This window comes from Python bivittatus, unplaced genomic scaffold (genome assembly GCF_059951505.1).
Source record: "Python bivittatus isolate LINGU-HERP-01145 unplaced genomic scaffold, Pbiv_v1 ctg000020_np1212, whole genome shotgun sequence".
In the NCBI taxonomy this organism is placed as follows: Eukaryota; Metazoa; Chordata; class Lepidosauria; order Squamata; family Pythonidae; genus Python; species Python bivittatus.
This window is the reverse complement of record NW_028277030.1, coordinates 48,621,514-48,641,641: the sequence shown is the minus strand read 5'-3', so window position 1 is coordinate 48,641,641 and position 20,128 is coordinate 48,621,514. Positions and strand designations below refer to the sequence as shown.

Genomic DNA, 20,128 nt, shown 5'->3' with positions numbered 1-20,128 from the left:
TCTTTTGTTTTTGGATGGACGTGCCGCTGTCCAATAGCTTCTTTTACAGCAAGGATTTCTCCAACGAAAACAGAAAAAGATAAAGGAAGCAGCTTCTAGAGCGGTGTTTCTTCAAGTGTGGCCTGAGGACCCCTGGGGGTCCTCCAAGACCCTCTCAAGGGTTCGCGAAATCAAAATTATTTGCCAGATATTGAGGCTACTTGCAAAAATTTAAAACAAGATCACTCTTCTCGTTATTTTTATTTGTTAAAAAATGTAGGTTTTTTTCATGAAAAATATTTTATTTACGTTACTATCTAATGGGATTAATATTGCTATTTTTACATGATTCAGTAAATAAATTTTCTGTGAATGTGTCAATTATAATTTCCAATATGGTAAATATTGATAAATATACAAATAAAAGCTCTTTGGGGTCCTCCATAATTTTTAAAAGTGGGAAGGGGTCCTGAAAGCAAAAAGTTTAAGAAATGTGATTCTAGCCAAACCAAACCTTTCAGCCAAGCCAAAGCTTGCTTAGGATTCAGAGCTAGAGAAATGGGCCAGATGCAAAATAAGTACTGTACTGATATCCTCAGAAGTAATATTGAGTTCAGTGGAGCTTCATTCCAGATATTTTGGAATACAGTAGTCTTCATTCCTGTCCTGCGCTAGAGGGATGACACCAAGAATATTTATCTTATGATATATTTTACATTGTTTGTGCAGTGACATCAGTATGCATATTTATCTTCACATTATCTGCAGTAAGTTATAATGAGCTTCTTCAGTCTCTTCCATGCAGACATATTTTTAGTCAGTCAGTTTATTACAGTCTTAGACCAATACAAGCAGTGTGCATGAGTGCTCTGTGCTCTATCTTAAAAAATAGTAAGTAAAATTTAAAACAAAATTGAAATACGTTTATAAAACAACCTGACTAGAATCTGTGAGTGAAGTCCAAAAGGAGCAATCTATGTCTAAGTTATAAAATAGTATCTAAAATTATATAAAATGTGGTAACATCTAAAATTACAAAAATGTGATAGTATTTAAAATTTAAGTAAAATGTGATAATATGTAAAGTTATAAAACAAAATAATACCAAAGATTACATAAAATACATCTGTCTAGTGGGAACTTGGCCCATCAAGGTCTGGCAGATCTTCCATGCTGCTGCACAAAACCTAGCCACGTGTGTTGTAATAAAAGGCAGTTCATTTATGAGCAGCATCTGGGCATAGGCCAAGTCTGAGCGATCAGGACACAGTATCTGCTAACCAGAGGGAGAATAAATCTGGCTTGAGTTTCTCTGTAAAAGGAGCAGTGAAGAAGAGCCTATTCTGTAGTTTCCACCTCTCCAGAATCACAGAGGCAGAGCCCTTCAGCCAATGGTACTTTTATATTTGCTATCCAATACTGCAGAGGGGAGAGCATGACACTGGGCAAGAGAGAATGCTTTCTGATGGCTGGGTGTTTCCAGGTGTATGAGGTAGCCTGCAGCAGTGACATTGTATGCATTGTGTGCTGATGATAGGAAGGCTGGGGCCTTCCCTAGATCTGCCTGACGCCCCTTAACCTTTATCCTTTGCTTCAGGGTTTGTTTTGCCTGATCATATTCCATCTTAAGTACCAAGGAGGGAGAAAAGTCCAGATTTAGAAGTTTAGATTCAACAGCCTTAATCCAAGTAGACTGAAAGTTGTCCTGGAGAAGTAATGGTGATAGGCTTTGAGGATAAACGTTAAGCTTTAACCCAAGGTTTATGGAAGCAAGACACACTCTTGCTTCAACTTTTATCATACCTGTCTCCAGTCGCCGATGTGCATTTGAGACACAGTGAGGTATTTGGAGAGCTGCTCTGATGAATCCGGATTGTACCCTTCCCAAGGCAGTAAAAAAAAGAAGCTGGAGGGCTATTGTGTTTAGAAGTTCAATTGATGATGTATCTGATGAAGTGGATGATAGTCTACATATATATTATACTGTGTGTTAGTCTTATGCCATTGCAAATACAGATTGTTTTTGTTTGAAGAGATGAAAGTAACTATCATTTTGGATATTGCTTTCTGCAGAAGCTAGCCTCAGAGTTATATATCTCCATGGGGAGTTCAAATAAATTAACAAAGGGATTAAGCCATGCTCTTCTTGTGAGCCTCTGCTCACCACACCAGATCTGGTAGGGGGGCATGCTCCAAGTTTCTTCCATTAAACTATGTCATCTTGTTGGACCGTGGAGTTGTGCCTTCTCTGGGGCAGCATTCCCCGCTTCCCTGTTAGCCTTTCATAAGGCATTAAAGCCCTGGCTATTTCTCCAGGCATTTGGGCCATGTGGTTAGGTGGGCTCTGCTGGTTAAAGTTTATTAATGTTATACCTTATATATAACTAATGTAATATTGGATTGTTTATGGCCTCAGGCATTGGTTTTTGTTAAACTGTTGTGGTTTTTAACCCTTGCCTGCCCACCCAAGTCACTTTTGGACTGTATCCTTATGATAAGTCTTCAAGTCAGGTTCAGCTCCTAGTACTTATGTGAACACATTCATACAGTTTTCTTGGCAACAGTGTGGAAGTAGCTTGTCATTGCCTTGTTCTGGGATTTTTTTGTTTTTTCTATTTCTCAGCCTGTTCTATAAAAAATGATGTCCCCTAACCAATGCATGTACTGGTGACCTTTCTTCCATTACTATTACGTTAATTAAATATGCATTTGCTGCCACACAATGTCTGCATATAGGAGTATTGGTTGTTGAGGTTGAGATCTAACATGATCAACCATGGTATGCACATATTAAGTCACTGTGAAATTTTAAGGCTCTAAAGCAGGCCTGCACAACATGCAGCCCACCAGCATTTTAAAAAAAACTCAGTAAATTCACCATCACTAAACATCACCACCGCAAGGAAGGATCCATTGCCGTCCTGAAAGACACACTGCCAAGCACCTCCAAAACCTCCAGGCCGCATCAACGCTACCAGCTCCAGCACTGCTGCTGCTCCACTAGTCACCAAATAGCTGATTGATATGCCAATTATTTCTTTGTGCCCCATGATCGTCTATCAATGTGGCCCTTTCCTTGTGGCACTCATGTAGGCCTGCTCTAAGGAACAGCAGTATTACCAGTTAACTCCACTGAGATAGTTATAGCTATGTAATGCTATGAAGAGGGTTGAGGAAATGAAAAAGGTGTGCGCAGAACAGGTGGATTTTAAAAAAATCAAACTGATCAATCACATAAAAGAGAGGTGGAGGAAAAGAAAAATTAGCAAAGAGAATAAGCAGCTTGAAAACTCAAGGAATAAAAATAAGAAACTCAAGCATGGTAGATGCAATCCAGTGTATCTTAATTTATATTTGATCAAATTAATTTATCATTTAATACACGATATCATAGCGGGATAGGTCTGGCCATGAAGAATTTATGCTGCAGCTTATCACTGACACTTGAAGCTTTTGTTCTGTTCCTATTCATGATATGTATGTTATCTTTCAACCAATAAATGGGAGCACTCATTTACATTTTTAAACATTCTAATTTATTGAAATATTGTTCACTTGAACAACGAAGTTATGTTTCATCAACTGCTCTAGTTAAATTCACTTTGGTCATGCGAGTAGTTGGGGGTGTTCCTCCACGAAGACCAGCTAGGAAAATCTGTGGCTTAGGTACATTACTACTGTTCTCTCGTTTAGTTTGCGTGCCAGAATCCTTCATCAAGTATACTTGGCTACAGTTGTCTCGTCTCATATGACTGAGGTTAGTCTGCACTGAGTGAGTTAGCTTTTGGCGCAAGTTAGCCTGAGTACAGAAAAAGATATGCAACTAAGCACAATCACATTCTAGAGATTATATGGATTCGCTGCATAATTTAGAATACCAGTAACTGATGAGATATAACTGTAGTTTTAAGTCAACTAGATTGTTATTGGGAAATCACCATTTCCAGAGCACCCATATCTATTTTAAGATTGGGACAGTCTATACTTCCCTCTTGCAGTAGGAATGGTGACAGGGCAAAACAGAACAGGCAGCTGTTCAGTTCAGTCAGACTTCCATGAATTACATTTCCAGCTGAACTGTGATCCACTGGTAAATATAGGTTTGAGAGCCTCACTCAATCTTCTCTAGTTTCCAGTTTAAGAATGAAGATTGACCTCATTCTTGAGGATCCACTGGCTTATAAACATACCATTTTGAATTAGCATAGTTTTCTTCTTATATCCAATTAAATTGAGCAAGGGCAATTTATGCCATACACTATTTATTTATTAAATGTATATTCTGCCTTTCCATTACAGAAATTCAAAAGTGGGTTTCCTTTTTTTAAACACTTAAAAAAATAAAGTAGCATAGGAACCAGACCTTATGAAAAACTTGTAGAAAATTGTTTTAAACTGGAGCTCAAAGACTCTTGAAATTAACATTAAAATTTCAAACTTAAAATGAAGCCTTCAAAGCTTCACATAGACACACAGAATATTTCAAACATTGGGTATAAATAAACAGAAAATCTACTCTGCATATAAGTGATTACTCTCAACCTCTGTGGTTCACACCTCTTGCAAATAATCAGTCATGGTCACAATTGCACTGGTTACAATACAATACAATAGATTTGACTTTTTTAAAAAGACAAACTGGACAAAATAATCTGAATATTTTGTCTCATATCCCAGATTTTACCAGAGCTAGGTATTTTGTTCAATTGGAAACCTGGGAATTCTAGCTAATTAACGGGCCACCTGAGATTGTGGGTTAAAAGCTCCAGCCCTTTTAGTTCAATTATCAGTCTTGGATACAGACCAGTTTGATGGCTTTTCTCCTCAACTCCCATTCATTCCACTCATAATCCTTCACAATTGTTGGTGGCAAAATGTGAGTGTCAGTCTGAGTACTGCTGTCAAATTTTGTGACTGGCTGTAGTAAATGCTTGTCTTTAGCTCGAATCTGGAAAAACAACAACAATAAAAATAAACTGAATGTTATTTCCATTTTCATAATATTTGGAAGAATGTCACAGAAACTCAACTTGAATTTTTTAAGAAAGTGCTTTTGGTGATATAGCTCACTCTGCTTTCTTCTCATTAAGCATTACTGAGAAGAGCATCAGTAAGAGAGTGCTTAGGACATTTCAGGTTGGAAAATCTGCACAGGTACACACTGCCAAGAGTGCAGGAATCACCACTGCACCAAGTACCACCTTTGCTTTGAGAGATTTTCTATTCCACTTCCCATAAAAGGTCTTTTTAAATCAATAATTGAAGAATGTGATGGAATACCTGAGAATAAGGGGCCAGGGATTCAAACTGATGATGAAGCTCAAGCAGCTGAATAAGCTCTGCACATTCCTTTGCTTTTTCTGCTATCATCTTAATATATTTCTCTGGATTCTTGGCAAAAGTATATGCAGCTTCCTTAGAATTAAAAGAATAATATTTCTCCCTATGTTTCAAGACTCCAATGGAAGGATTTCCTAAGAAATGAAAAGCACAAAACATTCTCTATACATACATTTAAACATAATTGTCTTAACTGTTGAATTAAGAAAATATACAGTATACTGATCTTTTAAAAAATTAAGCCAAATTTTACATTGTGTTCACCCTGCTCCTTGCTTTCAGCTACATTCTTTAAAAAAAAAAAAAAGATGGGGAGGGGGAGAGAGAGAGGGAAAAATGCTAACACTATCTGGCTGCACAGCAAATAGCATCCGAAAGCAATTATCATGCTTCATTCACTGAATCTGAGAAGAAGCCTAGATGACATTGTTTTCAATTTATAACCATTCCATATGATCTGATCTTTAAATATATTATGTTTAAAGCAAGAATTGACTATAATTATTGTACCTGGGATGAGGAGGCCATCTTTAACAGCAAAAGTGTATGCGCAAAACCCATGGTACTGAAGCAGCAGTTGGCTAAAATTAATTGTACTTTCTGGAAAGAGCCATTCTTCTTTGATAAAATCAGCAGGATTTACTTTGTTATCTAAAAAGAATAGATTGTGAGAACTACAAATTAAAATCTTACCCAGTATGGTATAGGACAGCTAAGGGCTTATTCCCTGGGATATTCTCATCAGTGCCTCTATATGTGGAGTGTTTAATAGAGATGTGCACAATAGTTTATACATGAATCATTCCACGTGCAGAATGGCTGGTTTGTGGGGTAGTCTGCGTCCAAACTGAAACACAAGTATTTGGTCTGAATAGAGAACAAAACGAGGCTCTTTTGCAGATGTGGACTGGGGCAGCTCAGAGGAGGCATAAGATTACAGAGGTAGGCAGGTGGCAGGATCTGGCAGCAGTGGCAACTAAGGGGATGGAGGGAGGGAAGAAAAGGCACTGGGAAGATCAGGGGGTGGGCAGCTTGGTGGGATATGCTGAGCTGGGACACAGGCAGCTGCAGCAGTGGCAGCTGAGGGAAGTAGGGGAGAAAAGGGAAAGCACTGGGGGAAATTAGGCAGAGACAGGCCAGCAGGATATGCCACACTGAGATGCTGGCAGCAGTGGCTGAATGGGGGCAGGAGAAGGAGGGAAGAGAAGGTGCTAGGAAGATGGGGTCTGGTAAATTATGCTGGGCAAGGAGCTGCTGAAAGGAGTAAGGGAGAGATGGGGGCAACAAGTAAAATCACTTTGGGGTCCCCACAGGTTTTGTTTTGCCCAAAACTCAGAGCATCAAAAACCTTCAGGGTTTTGTTTCTGCCAAACCCCTACTCATCTAGAACAGTTTGCTAGAACTTCCAGAACCCAATGTGTTTGTTTCAGGTTTAAACCTAAATACATTTTTCCATTTCATGTTCATCTTTCATGTTTAATATTGCATTGCCTTCTCCACGAGGGACAAAAAGTTCACTATCTGTCAGGCCTAGCCCAAGGAACTCCAGGAGACCATGCAGATTCAGTTCAGCAATGTTTATTAGCTACAACCTCTAGCAAGAATCTTCCCAGACTGAAACTAGTTCCCAGGGTCAGCCAGTCAACACAGAGTGAATTCCTCAGGGAGGTGCCAGCCTCATCCTCTTATCTCTTCCCCGCCCTTCAGGAGACAAAAGAGGGTGCTTCCCTCCCTGAGTCTGGCCTTCATAATTCCATTCCATCACACTATCATTTTTTTACATCCTGAACAAATTCCAAATTAAGTTATAGAGCTATGTTGTTTCTTGATCAATATTTCTTTAAAACATCAGTATAAGAAAAGTATGAGTGCATAGCATGTTATTTTGTCTACAAAATTAAAGATACAGTGGTACCTCGGGTTACAAACGCTTCTGTTAACGAACTTTTCGGGTTACGATCAGCTCCGGCCGCAAAAATTTACCTCGATGTGCGAACTCCGCCTCGGGGTACGAACCGGATCCGCGGCCATTTTTCCGCCCGTGCCACGTGGTCCACGGCCATTTTTCCGCCCCTGACACGTCGTCCGCGAATGCCAGAATGGATTAACGGTAATTACATTGAACCTTATGGGAAAATTTGCTTCGGGGTGCAACCAATTCGGGGTGCGACCAGAGTCACGGAAGGAATTAAATTCGTAACCCAAGGTACCACTGTACAACAATTAGAGATTCTTGATATTATATGGCTAAGAACCTGAAAAACTTGCAGTTGTTCCCCAAAGTTCATAACTGCAAAGAATATGTAGCAGCTTAAGTTTTTATTTAATCCTTCTACTTACCAGCATTTTCCTGTAACCTTTCCTCATCAGTTTTGACAACAATGCCTTCAAGAAGAGATTCCATCACATCTTCAGGAAAGATCAATGTGTGGATTTCTAAGAACTGCTGGAGATTGACAGTCAAGTTATTGAGGAAGCTGAGCACCAATATTTCATCTTGAAAACTAGTCCAAATATTAGAAAGTGCAATAAATACAGGCTAGAAGGAAAAAGGTACATATAAAAATTATGTTTCTATTATGGTTGCAAAACTGTATTGTCCATTTGTCAATAGTAAGCAGATACTGTTCTATGTGCATATTGTATAAGGTATGTTCAGCAAAAAATGTATACAGTATAAGTGGCGTGTGTGTCGAAGTGTGTGTATGTATGTATGTATATGTGTGTATATACTGTATATATGAATTGGCCACCCAAGGGGACTATGTTATGGTGGTTCTCCTCCTCAAATTTGTGGCCAATTCCAGTGGGTATGGGCAGGGCAGGCTAGATTGAGCCCAAGATTCCTGGGCTGTGGGGTTCCTAAGAGTTCAATGCTTTCTCCTCTCCTGCTTAACTTCTATATAAGGTAATCTGAAGACCTACAACCATTCATTCAGTGACTGTTTGAAGTTATGACAGCACTGAACGAATGGTGGTTACGACCAGTTCTTGGAGTTCCATCCATCCCAGCACCCCTCCGGTTATGTGATCATGATGTGGGTGCTTAGCAACTGGTTTGCACTTATGACCAGTTGCAGTGCCCCACAATCACGTGATCACCATTTGCAACCTTCCCTGTTGGCTTCTCCCGAAAGTCAAAGTGGAAGCCAGCAGGGAAGATCACAAGTCACTCGGGTAAGTCTTCCTTACTTATGCTCCCCCTCTGCACTTGCGCTGTGCTGGCCATTCACATACTCCCTGTAAACCCTCCCTGACCCTCACTGCACTTCCCTCGCACCCTCGCACACCTCCTCGCACCTTCACACATCCGCTCACATCCCTATGCACCCTTTGAAATTCAGAAACTTACATAAACCAAAGATGTGGGCACTGCTGTCTTTGTCTGAACAATGTTGTTGATCTGTTCCATCTCAGCTGCAAACTCCCTGTGCATCATTTCAACTTCTTGTGCACATGTGATCACATCAGACTGAAAATACATGTTACAGGTGGCATTTATAACATCTGTAGGAAATTATAAAAGTTCTATCTAGTTGCTTAATAAATAAAAACATGCTTTGTACATTGGACCATTTCATTTTAGACAAAAGTGAGAACATTCTAGCCTTTTAAAGTCACACATTCTAATATCAGCTAAAAGTTGTTTGCCTTATTCAAATTTTGCCCACCTTTCACTAAGAGAATTTTAACTACATTGAAAGTTTGCAACATATAATGGAATCTTACCAGAATAATGCAGAGAAAAGCTTCATGTTGCCTTACATTGTAGAGTACTTCTTTCAACATTGTCTCCCTAAGTTCTATTTCAGCATTTTGACTCTGGTGCATCGTTTCAATCAAGGCCGTATATTGGTGGGCCAGCTCTTGGGAAGCCCGCAGCTCAACATCTATATGATGGCTGGCTGCCGGGATAGCTTCATTCAAAATTGCTGGCACTGTTGACACACAGTTTATCTCAAACTTCCATTTCTGTAACTAACAAAATACATTTTCCTCACAAGCCTAGAACTAAATTATTACTCTGAAAGCTAAAACGCTACCCATTGCTTAGGTGTACACCTGGGCTTTTGAGAAGTCCTTCCCCTATAGCCTCCTACATGCTTCAGAAGGTGTCCCCAGAAGATGAGGAGATACTCTGATACTGTCTACAACAAGCACAAAGGGTTAAGTGTGGAAGGGAAAAATCACCCACTGGTGAATGTCCAGAAGGGCGTTAGGGACATCCACAAACCTCTTTGGATCATGCTTTAAATCAATTAGTCATGGAAAAGGGATATTTTACCAATTTTTCTATCTTTGAAAAATCTATGATCAGGTTGTTCTGGAGGATATTCAATGAAAAATAGCTTATCTTTTGGAAAATAAATTTAAAGGCAATAATCATCTCAAGCAACGGCTGAATTTCTGAGACAATTATGAGCAGCACTGAACACTTCTGACATGTTCAAAAGTAGATTAAATATGTATGTTCTGCACCTACAATATTAAATAAGTGTTCACCTACAGTCATCAATGCCTTCGCCTCCTTTCCCACAGTCCTTGTTGAACAATCGAATTCCTGTTACAATCATGGTGAGTTCTTTCAACTGGCGTTCTTTCTCTTTTTTATTGAGAGAGAGGAAAGCAGCAAGCTCTGTTTGAGGAAATACGCTCTGCAGGGCAGCTGGCAAAATATTAAATGTACAAACAGTCAGATCATGAAAAAACACTGACTTCCAAGGATGAACAGTGATACTCATTTGGAAATAGACCATTTCTATCCTCTATGCTATGCTGGGCACAGTATAATTCTTATTCATTTTTTAGTTCTGCTCCAACTATACTATATTGCAAATTTTTGCTTGGATTTTAACATATTTTCAGGAGAGACATGCAGGGCTACAGAAAAAAATGAGTTAAGTAGCCATTATTTCAGACAGAGCTGTGCAAATATAAAGACAAGCTTGGGAACCTGTTGGTGTATCAACTACCCTACAGCCCAGCAAAATCCCTTCCTGAGCTTCTGAAGGTGGTCTCTGGGGTAGTGGTGGAGAAATTTGCCTTTCAGTGCTGGGCAACTTTAACCTTCCTGACCTGAGGGCCAGCTCCAACACCACTCAGGAATTCATGTCCCCTATGGCAACCATGGATATTTCAAATAATCACAGGCCCAACACATATAGGTGGCCATACACTGGACCTCATTTTTGTCTCAGAGTGGATGTTAGATATCTATGGAAGGGCTCTGCCATGATCAAATCACATGCTGATTGTTAGCCACTCAGAATCTCCATGGGACAAGACAACCTATTTGGGTGCCCCAGATGTCTAAAGAATCCAAGTAGTTTCCAGAAAGCACTTTGGGAATTTCCCAGCTCTCTGGCAGGGAGTTCTATGCAGTGTCTGGTGAACAGATACCAGGAGGTAAACTGGATGCTGAACAGTATTGCCCAAGTGGCCCCTTTCTAGGGGCTGCTGCTGACTGGCACCTTCACTTATGAGCCCCTTGGGAAATGGAACACCAGAAATAATGGCTGGAACATGGGTGAAAGAAGACAAGAAATCAATCTGGTTGACCATGGTAAGTTTAGCAATAAGGGAGGTGAAGCCTGCCTAATTCTCCATTATTGCATTGGCAGGCTGTCCTCCAGCAGCCTTGTTTGGAGTGACCAACTGTCAGGTCTGGCCCAAGAACAACAGGGAAACAGTCCAACCAAGTCTATATGCTTACATCATACAGACAGACTCTTGTCAGACTAAATCTGTACTACGCTAACCTAATGGATAAACCCTAGGAGATTCTAGGGAGTGACTATCCCACGTGTTTTTCCTCTTCCCATGCTCCTGCTCTGGACTGTGTTGCCTCTTGCCTCCCACTACCCCCACCTTCCCTCCTGGAATGCGCTCCCTTCTTCCTGAAAACCTGGTTCTCTACTGCATTCCATTACACCAACTAGGGAGGAGTTAGCATAAAGATCTCCTGCCTGGCCACTGTGAACATTTTGCATAGCATTTTGCTGATAAAATCACTCATATTTACTGTAGTCTTGATTGCACATGGGCAGAATCCTTGGTGATGACAACTAGGGCAACCTCTTGTCATATCTGGGATTCCTTTCAGCCTGTGAGCTTCAAGGAGGTGGATAAGGTGCTGTCTACTTTTTTCCAATATCTCCTGAGTAGCTATTGCATATGTAATATTAGTAAAAAACTATCATGTTATATGTGGACATTTTACTAACCAGTTGCCTCTCTAATGACTTTGACATCTGTAGGAGATCCAAGGCCAGAGCGTAGCAGCACATAGCTGACAATCTTTCGATAAACACTTTCTAATTCTTCTCGTGTACGAGCTCGATTGTCAGTAATTTCTCTACATACAGGAGCAAGTCTGGAGTCTAGAACACGATGCTGTTCCTTAATTAACTCAACTAAGAGAAAGCACAAAATCATTGCATGAAAGCTATTTCCATCTCTACTATTAAGCTGTAGCATCACATATCACAATACATCTATATTTTAACAGAACAGACTTTTTCTCACTGGGTTCAGCAACCTGTAGTTACACTTTCAATTCAAATCACAGAAAAAGCAAAAGGCTATAATAGAGACAAAAAAGTCTTTCAGTATAGTATAGCTAATTAAAAGAATCTGTATCCTGACATATTCATATCCTCCCATGTTCTCATTTTACTACAATACTACAATAATCCTACCAAATTATGCTAATCAGCATAGTAGGGTTCCTCACTGAGTTAAAATACGTAGAATAATACTTTACAACTGGTAATTACACATGATCAATTTATCAAATCACTGGAATAACATATATCTGTTTTACCAATTTGGTAAGGGTATAATGTTTTCAGGATTTCAAAAAACTATTAATCTAATGCTAAGCAAAGTAAGGTTTTACTGGAAGAAGCTTAACTTATAACTTCCTTGCTTTTATACACACACACATATGCATATAGTTAGTTAGTTTTACTGTTCCATATCAATATTATAAACATTTGAATAAACAAGAATGGATGTTTTGCAGTCCTGTGTCTATTTACTAGGTAAGAAGCCCCATTAAAACCTAAATTTTACTTAGTGTAAACATGAGTGAGAATGTATTACCAGATTATTATATTCACAATACACAGCTTCACCACAAATTGCTTACCTCGATTTGTATAGTTCATATCAAAATAAACTTGCATCTTAATTGTGTCCAAGGATGGATTTCTAATATCAAGAAGTCTGTCAATGCAAAGCTGAAAAGAGGCACTGTTGAAATAAGTTATTTCAAGCTACCTTGCAAATGATGAAAACAGTATTTTCCTGGATACAACAGCATTTATTAATCTCCCTGCTCAAAATTTGGAATTAGACACCATCATTCCAGAGGTAAATATAAGGCAAATCTCATATATATCTGCATGCAGCCTCCTGCTGCTCATGTAATGTTCTGGTAAAAAAAATCCTAATTTATGAGTATAACAGAATGATACATCTCTTACAATCTCCTAAAATTAACACAATAAACTGTATTATTGTATTTTATTATTACTACTACTACTATTAAGTATCAACTCCTTCTTTTTCCTAAAGCTGACTAGAATTATAAGGAAAATCTCATGTGACTTACAAGTGCTTCAACACACTCAGATCTTAGCTGATAGCAAGACAGATTCCATCTGCTTAAAAGAGTTCTACTTCACCTTGAAAATTCATGCTTTCATTCTTTGGATGTCCCACACACCTCAAAAAGGCCCAAGTTGGACTGAAGTAGAGAATTAACCCACTTGTGCCATGTAGCTCAAACTGGCTTCCCCCTTTGTGCAGCTCTTTCACAGTCTCTATGGAGGGTTCTCTTGATCATGCCACTGAATACTAGTGCTGCCTACAAACTGCTCACAGCTCACTACAGTGACCATGTGGGCTTCTGGTTCGGACTGTCTCTTTTCCTCCGAAGCCTCTGACTACAACTTGGGCAATCACAGCTGGCACTACTTTTGTAAGCAAGAAGACAGTGATCTCTATGGGAGGAAGTGCTTGTAGAGGAAAGAGAGCAATCATAGGATGATCACAGGGTCTGGAATCTAACACCCACATTTGCATAAATTCAAGGTCTCATGATTCCTAATTTTGTTATCCATGATTATGTATTGGTGTGACACCCCCATGAATAACAAGGGCCACATGTTTTTGTTGAACAGATATAACAATTGAACAGAATCCTTTTGCATAAGCTCCAAAGCAGTTATTTACCTTAATAAGTTTCTGTACATCAGCCTTTGTTAGGGTTTTATCCACATTAAATCCATTCTTTGGATCTAGTACAACAGCTTTCACCTATAAGTTGACAAAGAGGCTTCCTGATTAATTTGTGTCTATTATTTAGAATAAAAGAGTATTTAGCTATGCCTAATTTAAATCTTACATTTAAATCTTACATTTAAATTAATGAGATTAAACACCACTGTATTAATTTTATGTTTGTGCTGCAAACTGCCCAAAGGTTAATAAATGATGGTTTCATCGCTAGATAGAACAGAATCATCAGAGAGAAGATATGGAGCCATATGATGTCACTGGATGATAGGAGTTGAGTGTCATGTTTCATTCGTTATTCAAACTTTAAACTGTTGTCGCTACCTTCCCATATTGTTACTTCAATGGTTACTTCACCATGCTGCCACAGCAGGACTATTCCTTATTTCATTTCAGTCGGTACAATGCACTACTACATCTAACTTATGGCTTAATCCCAAGTGTATACATTTATTTGTTTATATACATCACCATCCTATCCAGCATGCACATAAATAAATGCTCAGTGGCTTCATAAACAGCATTTTCTTGACATACTACTTGTCTTCCCAAAATTAGCATGCAACTTTGGGGGAAAAAATCTATGCTTTCATTGCTGTCTAATTATTACTAAGTGACTTTATTCAATATGCAGCAAGCCTCTGTTTCATGAAGGTTGCTGTTTTAATGCCAAAGGAGTGATATGGACCCTACTAGAACATATGAACAAAAGACATCAGGACCACATGCAGCCATCAAGAGCCCTCCAAAAGCTGTTATCAAACTGTAGTTTTTAAAGTGACAGAAGAGGGAAATAATTAAATATATGTGGATAGTATATATTTAAACTGAGAGCCACGTTCAGTTAAAACTGGGAGAACATGAGTTCTTCTTTTGGCACAACTGGGTGACTTTGGGCCAGTTACTCTCTCTCAGGCCTAGATGGGAAGTTGAAAAATATTTATCTACCAACCCACACTGAATCAGATGTTAGATTATGGTCCATAATCTTCAATGAAGAGGACTTCATCCTGCAGTGGACTGATTCAGGCTAATAATAATAATGTATTTAAATCAATATATTTAAACATATATGTAATTTAATGTTTGTCACATGTTTAGGAACATGGTCCCAGCACACCACTCAAAAGCCAGATATGCACCTCCAGTTAGAAATAACTTAGCATCCCAAATTTAAATAGAGTAGACTGATTAATAGTTATGCTGTTACCATGAAAGCCACCAGAGTTTCTGTTACGCTTTGTCCCTTCATGGCGCATTCTTGTCCTATTTCACGGATTATGTTCTTGATGACATTTTCAGCTTGACAGTGAGCCATGCTGCAGCAGTAAGAGAGGAAGATGGACATTTGTCATATTACTATTTTCAAATGTTCTTTTATTGACAGTACTATGATTACACATTTAAAGTCCCTCAACCTATCAAGCTTTCAAGGGTACCTTAGCCAAGAGACAGGTATCATTAATGGTCATCAGGAAAGCTGATCAGAACAGGTTACCCAAATAGCTTTTGTCTGTTATATAAAGCATATAATATCAAGTGGACTATGGTTTGATGCTCTGACAATTTAAGGATTGTAGCTCCATGGAAGAGGCCAGGTTTGCAGTTCAATTTTTAACATGTCTAGCTGGAGAGGGGGTCTACCTGTCCAAAGTCCTAGAAAGATGGATTAATAACCTGCATCCATATACTGCAGTTTCAAAATTTTTGGCATCATGTCACAATAGTAGTGTTGCTGCCAGTATCAGAAGGCGGCCAACAACCTTAGCAAGCGAAGGGATGCTTAGCAAGTAATGACATGATCTTCATCAGTGCTGCTGCTGGGCTATCACTTACTTCATGTCTTCCAACACCTTCTTCTCCATTACTTTAACTAGCGGATATGATCACTTATTTCTCAACCCCAAAATAGCTGATTAAATGGATTCTTACATCGCTTTGTAAGTTAACACTTTACTTATAGTTCATATACAGTCACAGTATATGAGGGTAGGAAACTTATAGTTGCCACAATACCAATCCAGAACACCACTGAAATATTATCCAAATATTATGGTTTCAGACAATCAGAAAAACATGCAAAAATTTACAGCATGACACTTCCAATTTCACAGCATGATGGTTTCCTGTAGCCTCTAACAATGTGACTAAGACCAGTATTTTCTGCTTCCTAGTTCTTCTCACTGCCCACCTCCCAAATCCATGACATGTACCATGTAGCCTTGCTAACTTCCCAGAGGTACTTGAAAATAAAAAATGGAGCATTCACATCTACAGGTGGGAAACTGAGGATCGTTTACTACAGAAGTTCCTCAGGAACAGAAGAGGCATAACGCCTCCAAAAGGCACCGCTGCCTTCTCACGGCCCTTCTAGCTTCGGGTCATGGAACTTTTCTCCTTTTCGCAGTTGTTGCGGCCCAGTCAATACATGATCGGGCGGGGCGGAGAGAAAGAGAGCATTCAACAGGGCATGAAATCTATGCTTTCCAGTTGTACAGGCTCTGCAATGGGAACAACTCGGTCTCTGTTAAAAGATGAGCAGGGGCGTGAGGAGGCCGACCGACGACTCGTCCGCGGTCCTGCGAGTGTTTGTTTTTAACCTTTTTACCGTTGCGCTCTGACGGAGCCACGATCTCCTCCAAGAGGAACGTCAGATGGAATTACTTCCCCCGCTTTCTCACGATCAATCTTCGGTCTTTCCCACTCAGCAAGGGCTTCCCTCTTTCCCAAGAAGCCGCGGTCCCGCGTTGCGCTCTTGATCCCTGCCCAAGTCCTTCGTTTCCATGGAGACCGCAGGCGCCTCACAAACGTCCTCTTGGAGAGCCGTGGACCGAATGAAGGGCGGGGCTAACGAGCCTTTCTTTCTGACTTCTGTCCTTTCTCGGAATTGGCGCGCCCTGCGCCGTTCTAAGTCGGGATCTCAGCCAGCCCCCTCATATTTGGGGAATAATCCTTTACATTCCTGACTAATGGCCTGATTTTCTTCCAAGATGCTCAGGTCCATTTCACACTTTGTGGAGAAATGCTAGTAGAACGAAAGACTGGCGGTTTTCACTATAAGCTGTAAACTACACATCCCTAACTATACATTTAGTAGACACGTGTCAGGAAGCTAGAGGGACAATCAAACTCTATGTCAACTAACCGCAGATGCGAAGATGCATAGCTGGTCCGTTACATTTTAATGATTACATTAGGGCTGGGGATACTGAAAATAGCAGGGGAGGCCCTCAAAATTTGATTTTGTGAAATTAACAATGACTCCCAGGAGGACAGCGATTTCCTCCAGATCTCTAAGCAGAGATAGCATCTGGATTGCCAAACTCCGGAGGATTACTAGATGGTAGCAAAACTAGCTCCCATCTAGAGGTCATCAGGAACTTGGCCACACAGTTATTATAGATCCACTCCTAAGGATACTTCCAGGTAAGAATGTTACTGTGCAATCACACTCCCTCATTTGTAGAATCTTATATGGAATCCAGATTTTGCTCTCCTCCTCCTCCTCTTCCAGAGAAAAGCTGCATAAAGTGTGCAAGTCTATTTTAATAAGCAGTGCTAGGTTTCTGCTGTCAGGTGTGTCTCCCCCTTTGCTAACTAGATATTTGAAGCTGTTTTTCACTACCTACAATGTCCCTAGTTGGGCTTTTGGCATGTCCCAAATTTCAGGTTGTGTTTGCATAACAAATTGCCTGTAAAGCCTTTTCCTCACATGCAGTTTAAATCAGGACCAATATTGCTTTGGAGATTCAAGATCCAGTGATCTGCTTCTAGCTGTTACCTCTGTTGTAGCGTTACCCAAAGGTTAGGGTTCGGGTACTTCTTCCTGGCCAGAACCCAGAGGTACTATTTCTCTTCTGGCATTTGATTTCTCAGATGGGTTCAGACCCCAAGATTTATTTCCTGCTTCTGGCCCACCGTTTTTTTTAATCAAATGTGATTGTGGTATTGGTGCCTATATTATTTAACATTGCCTTTCAGCAGTAAGAAGGCTTTATGAACAGTTAGGGGAATTAACTGTTTATAAGCCTCCTCATTTCTGCCAACCCACTGCTCTTTCTCTTGCTGCACTACCATGACTAAATACAGCACCTCACTGCAAAATATCCAGAAGAGGGATGGCTTTACAAAATTATGAGGTGTAGAACTTAACCCCCCTACCCTCACCACAAGGGAGAGATAAATATTTTGGAATGCAACATGCAAGTTACATGAGCATTCTCTTTGCCACTTTACCACCCACCTCTCCCCAACCTGTCAGCTGTTGCACTGAATTGGGCTGCTTTTGAACCCAGTTTTAATGCTAAATCTGGGTCCAAAAGCAGTCCAAACCATCACTGACGGGTGCAGGGAGAGGGTTGCACTATGAAACAGCAGAAAAAGATCTGTCCCCCCTCCATTTCACTGCTTAATCTGCCCCCACCCCATGCTGATACAGGTTTCTGGGCCATGGCTTGGTTTGAAAATCTGGTGTGCACGGTAGGACAGCAAGGTTTTGGGGAGGAAAAACAGACTCTCTCACTCCCCAAAGCCCTGGAGAACAGTGCACAGGGATTAGAGGGGAGAGGAGATGACCATTCCAGGCAATAGATGCCAGACAGACCCCACTTCCTTGGGGTCATTTGACAGTATCACTGTAGAGCAAATAAAATTGACCACAGTAAACCTACTGTGGCTTGTTAGCAGCTTAAAGGAGAAAACATTTCTTGACCATCAAAGCAGTTTAAGACAATGTTAAACTACCCCAGAGACAAGATGAAGACAATCCTCATTGGGACAGGGCAGAAAAAAAGTGGTTGCTCAAACAGGTGGCCTCCATGGCTAGGAGGTCCTTTGAATAATTCCATCCAGTGCACCAATTGCACCCGTTCCTGGACTGGGAGGCACTGCTCATTGCCACTCATGACTTAGTCATCTCTCAGTTGGACTACTGTATCTGTGGTCAAAATGGAGCTACCCTTGAAAACTTTCTGAAAGCTACACTTGGCCTAGACTAGAGCAGTGGAGGTAGAGCTGGTCACACCTCTACTTTGCAAGCTGCACTGGCTCTTGGGTTTTTTTAGTTTTATCTTATATAAAGCCCTTCACAGCACAGGACCAGGTTATTTGTGGGACCAATTGTCTTTGTTGGTTTATGCCTGTCACATATACTCCAACAGAGTGAGCATATTCCAGATCCCTTCCTTGAAACAATGTCATCCAAGGGGATTTAGGAGGCATGTCTTCTCAGTAATGGCATCTGCCCTGTTGAATGCGCTCGCTCGCTCGCTCTCTCTCTCACACACACACACACACACACACACACACACCGAGATTCAACTGGCTTTGACTCCACCAGCCTTCAGGAAGGCTTTCCTCAAGACTGTTCCCTCAGGCATTGGGGCCAGGATGTTAGATAAGCTCATCTTGTGAGGTTTAGTATATGTTGATGTGTCCCAACTATGTGTCTGGTTGTGTGTTTTTGGCTACTTTATTTATGTATCTACTGTAATTGTGTTTATTGTTGTATTTTGCCCGGTCACATTATTACGAGTTGGGCAGCTAGATAATCCTTAAATTAAATAAATACATACTCATCCCATGTTTAGGTGCAAGTAGGGAAAAGGTGCTTAGATTGAAAGGTATCTTCCCCTTAGTTAATCTTTGGTTTAATTAACATAATCTTTCCAGCTATCCTAGAAAGCAGTACAGCTTCCTGCTTTCCTAAGTTTATATCTAGCCAGCTGTCTATACCATTAACTAGGGAGCCAGCTTGGTCTAGCGGTTAAGGCACCAGGCCAGAAGCCAGGAGACCGTGAGTTCTAGTTCCGCCTCAAGCACAAAGCCAGCTGGGTGACATTGGGCCAGTCACTCTTCCTCAGCCCTAGGAAAAAGGCAAGGGCAAACCACTTCTGAAAATGTTGCCAAGAAAACTGCAGGGGCTAGTGCAGGCAGTCATTGGGGGTCAACACTAACTTGAAGGCACAAAAACAAAGAAAGTGGGGTAAGATAATTTTTTCTAAAGAGAAGTTTCTACACTACTGGCATTGATCCCAAATTGGAGACACTTAACAGAAAAGGATTCTTTCATGTCAGATGTTGAGAAATGGAAAAGAGGCAAAACAACTGATTAGATTGTTTTAAATAGTCTTAACAGCCTGGGATCTGTGAACTTCAATTCCTAAAATTCCAATTAGAGGCATCCACATTTTAAAGATTAAGTTTTTGGATCTGTGGGATATGACCTTTTAAATTCAACCGCTAACCATCCATTTTTATGTACAACAAAATATAATTTATGCTCTATCTTAAAGCTAACTCACTGTTACCATTTTCAGGTACAGCAGCATGATGTACTTAAAGCAGTCTTCTCTAACCTAGCCCCTTGTCAAATATATGGAATTCACCCCCTTCTCTCAATTCTTAGCCAGCCAGCATGGCCACTGCTGAAATTCTAGGAACTGAAATTCACATATCTTGATGGATCCCAGGCTGTTAAGACTATTTTAAATGTAATGATCTTATGGAA

General features: G+C 40.3%; 1 protein-coding gene across 3 annotated transcripts; it reads right to left on the bottom strand.

Moving 5' to 3' along the window:
* Positions 1-3,317: 3,317 nt before the first annotated feature.
* CFAP206 (cilia and flagella associated protein 206) lies at positions 3,318-16,440 on the bottom strand. 3 transcript variants are annotated; one of them, XM_088138304.1, is made up of 13 exons: positions 16,221-16,440; positions 14,831-14,939; positions 13,558-13,641; positions 12,470-12,560; positions 11,544-11,732; positions 9,827-9,985; positions 9,049-9,257; positions 8,672-8,791; positions 7,660-7,858; positions 5,830-5,970; positions 5,260-5,453; positions 4,784-4,927; positions 3,318-3,778 (listed from the first exon to the last, which is right to left on the bottom strand). In XM_088138304.1, exons 2-13 carry the CDS (start codon positions 14,936-14,938, stop codon positions 3,548-3,550), a joined length of 1,869 nt encoding a protein of 622 aa, XP_087994430.1. In that variant the 5' UTR covers position 14,939; positions 16,221-16,440; the 3' UTR covers positions 3,318-3,547. The 3 variants fall into 3 exon arrangements, with proteins under 3 accessions (XP_087994430.1, XP_007440081.1, XP_087994435.1); XM_007440019.3 differs by having other exon boundaries at positions 16,229-16,440; XM_088138309.1 differs by lacking the exon at positions 16,221-16,440 and having other exon boundaries at positions 12,470-12,573; positions 14,831-14,937.
* Between the last annotated feature and the right edge of the window lie 3,688 nt (positions 16,441-20,128).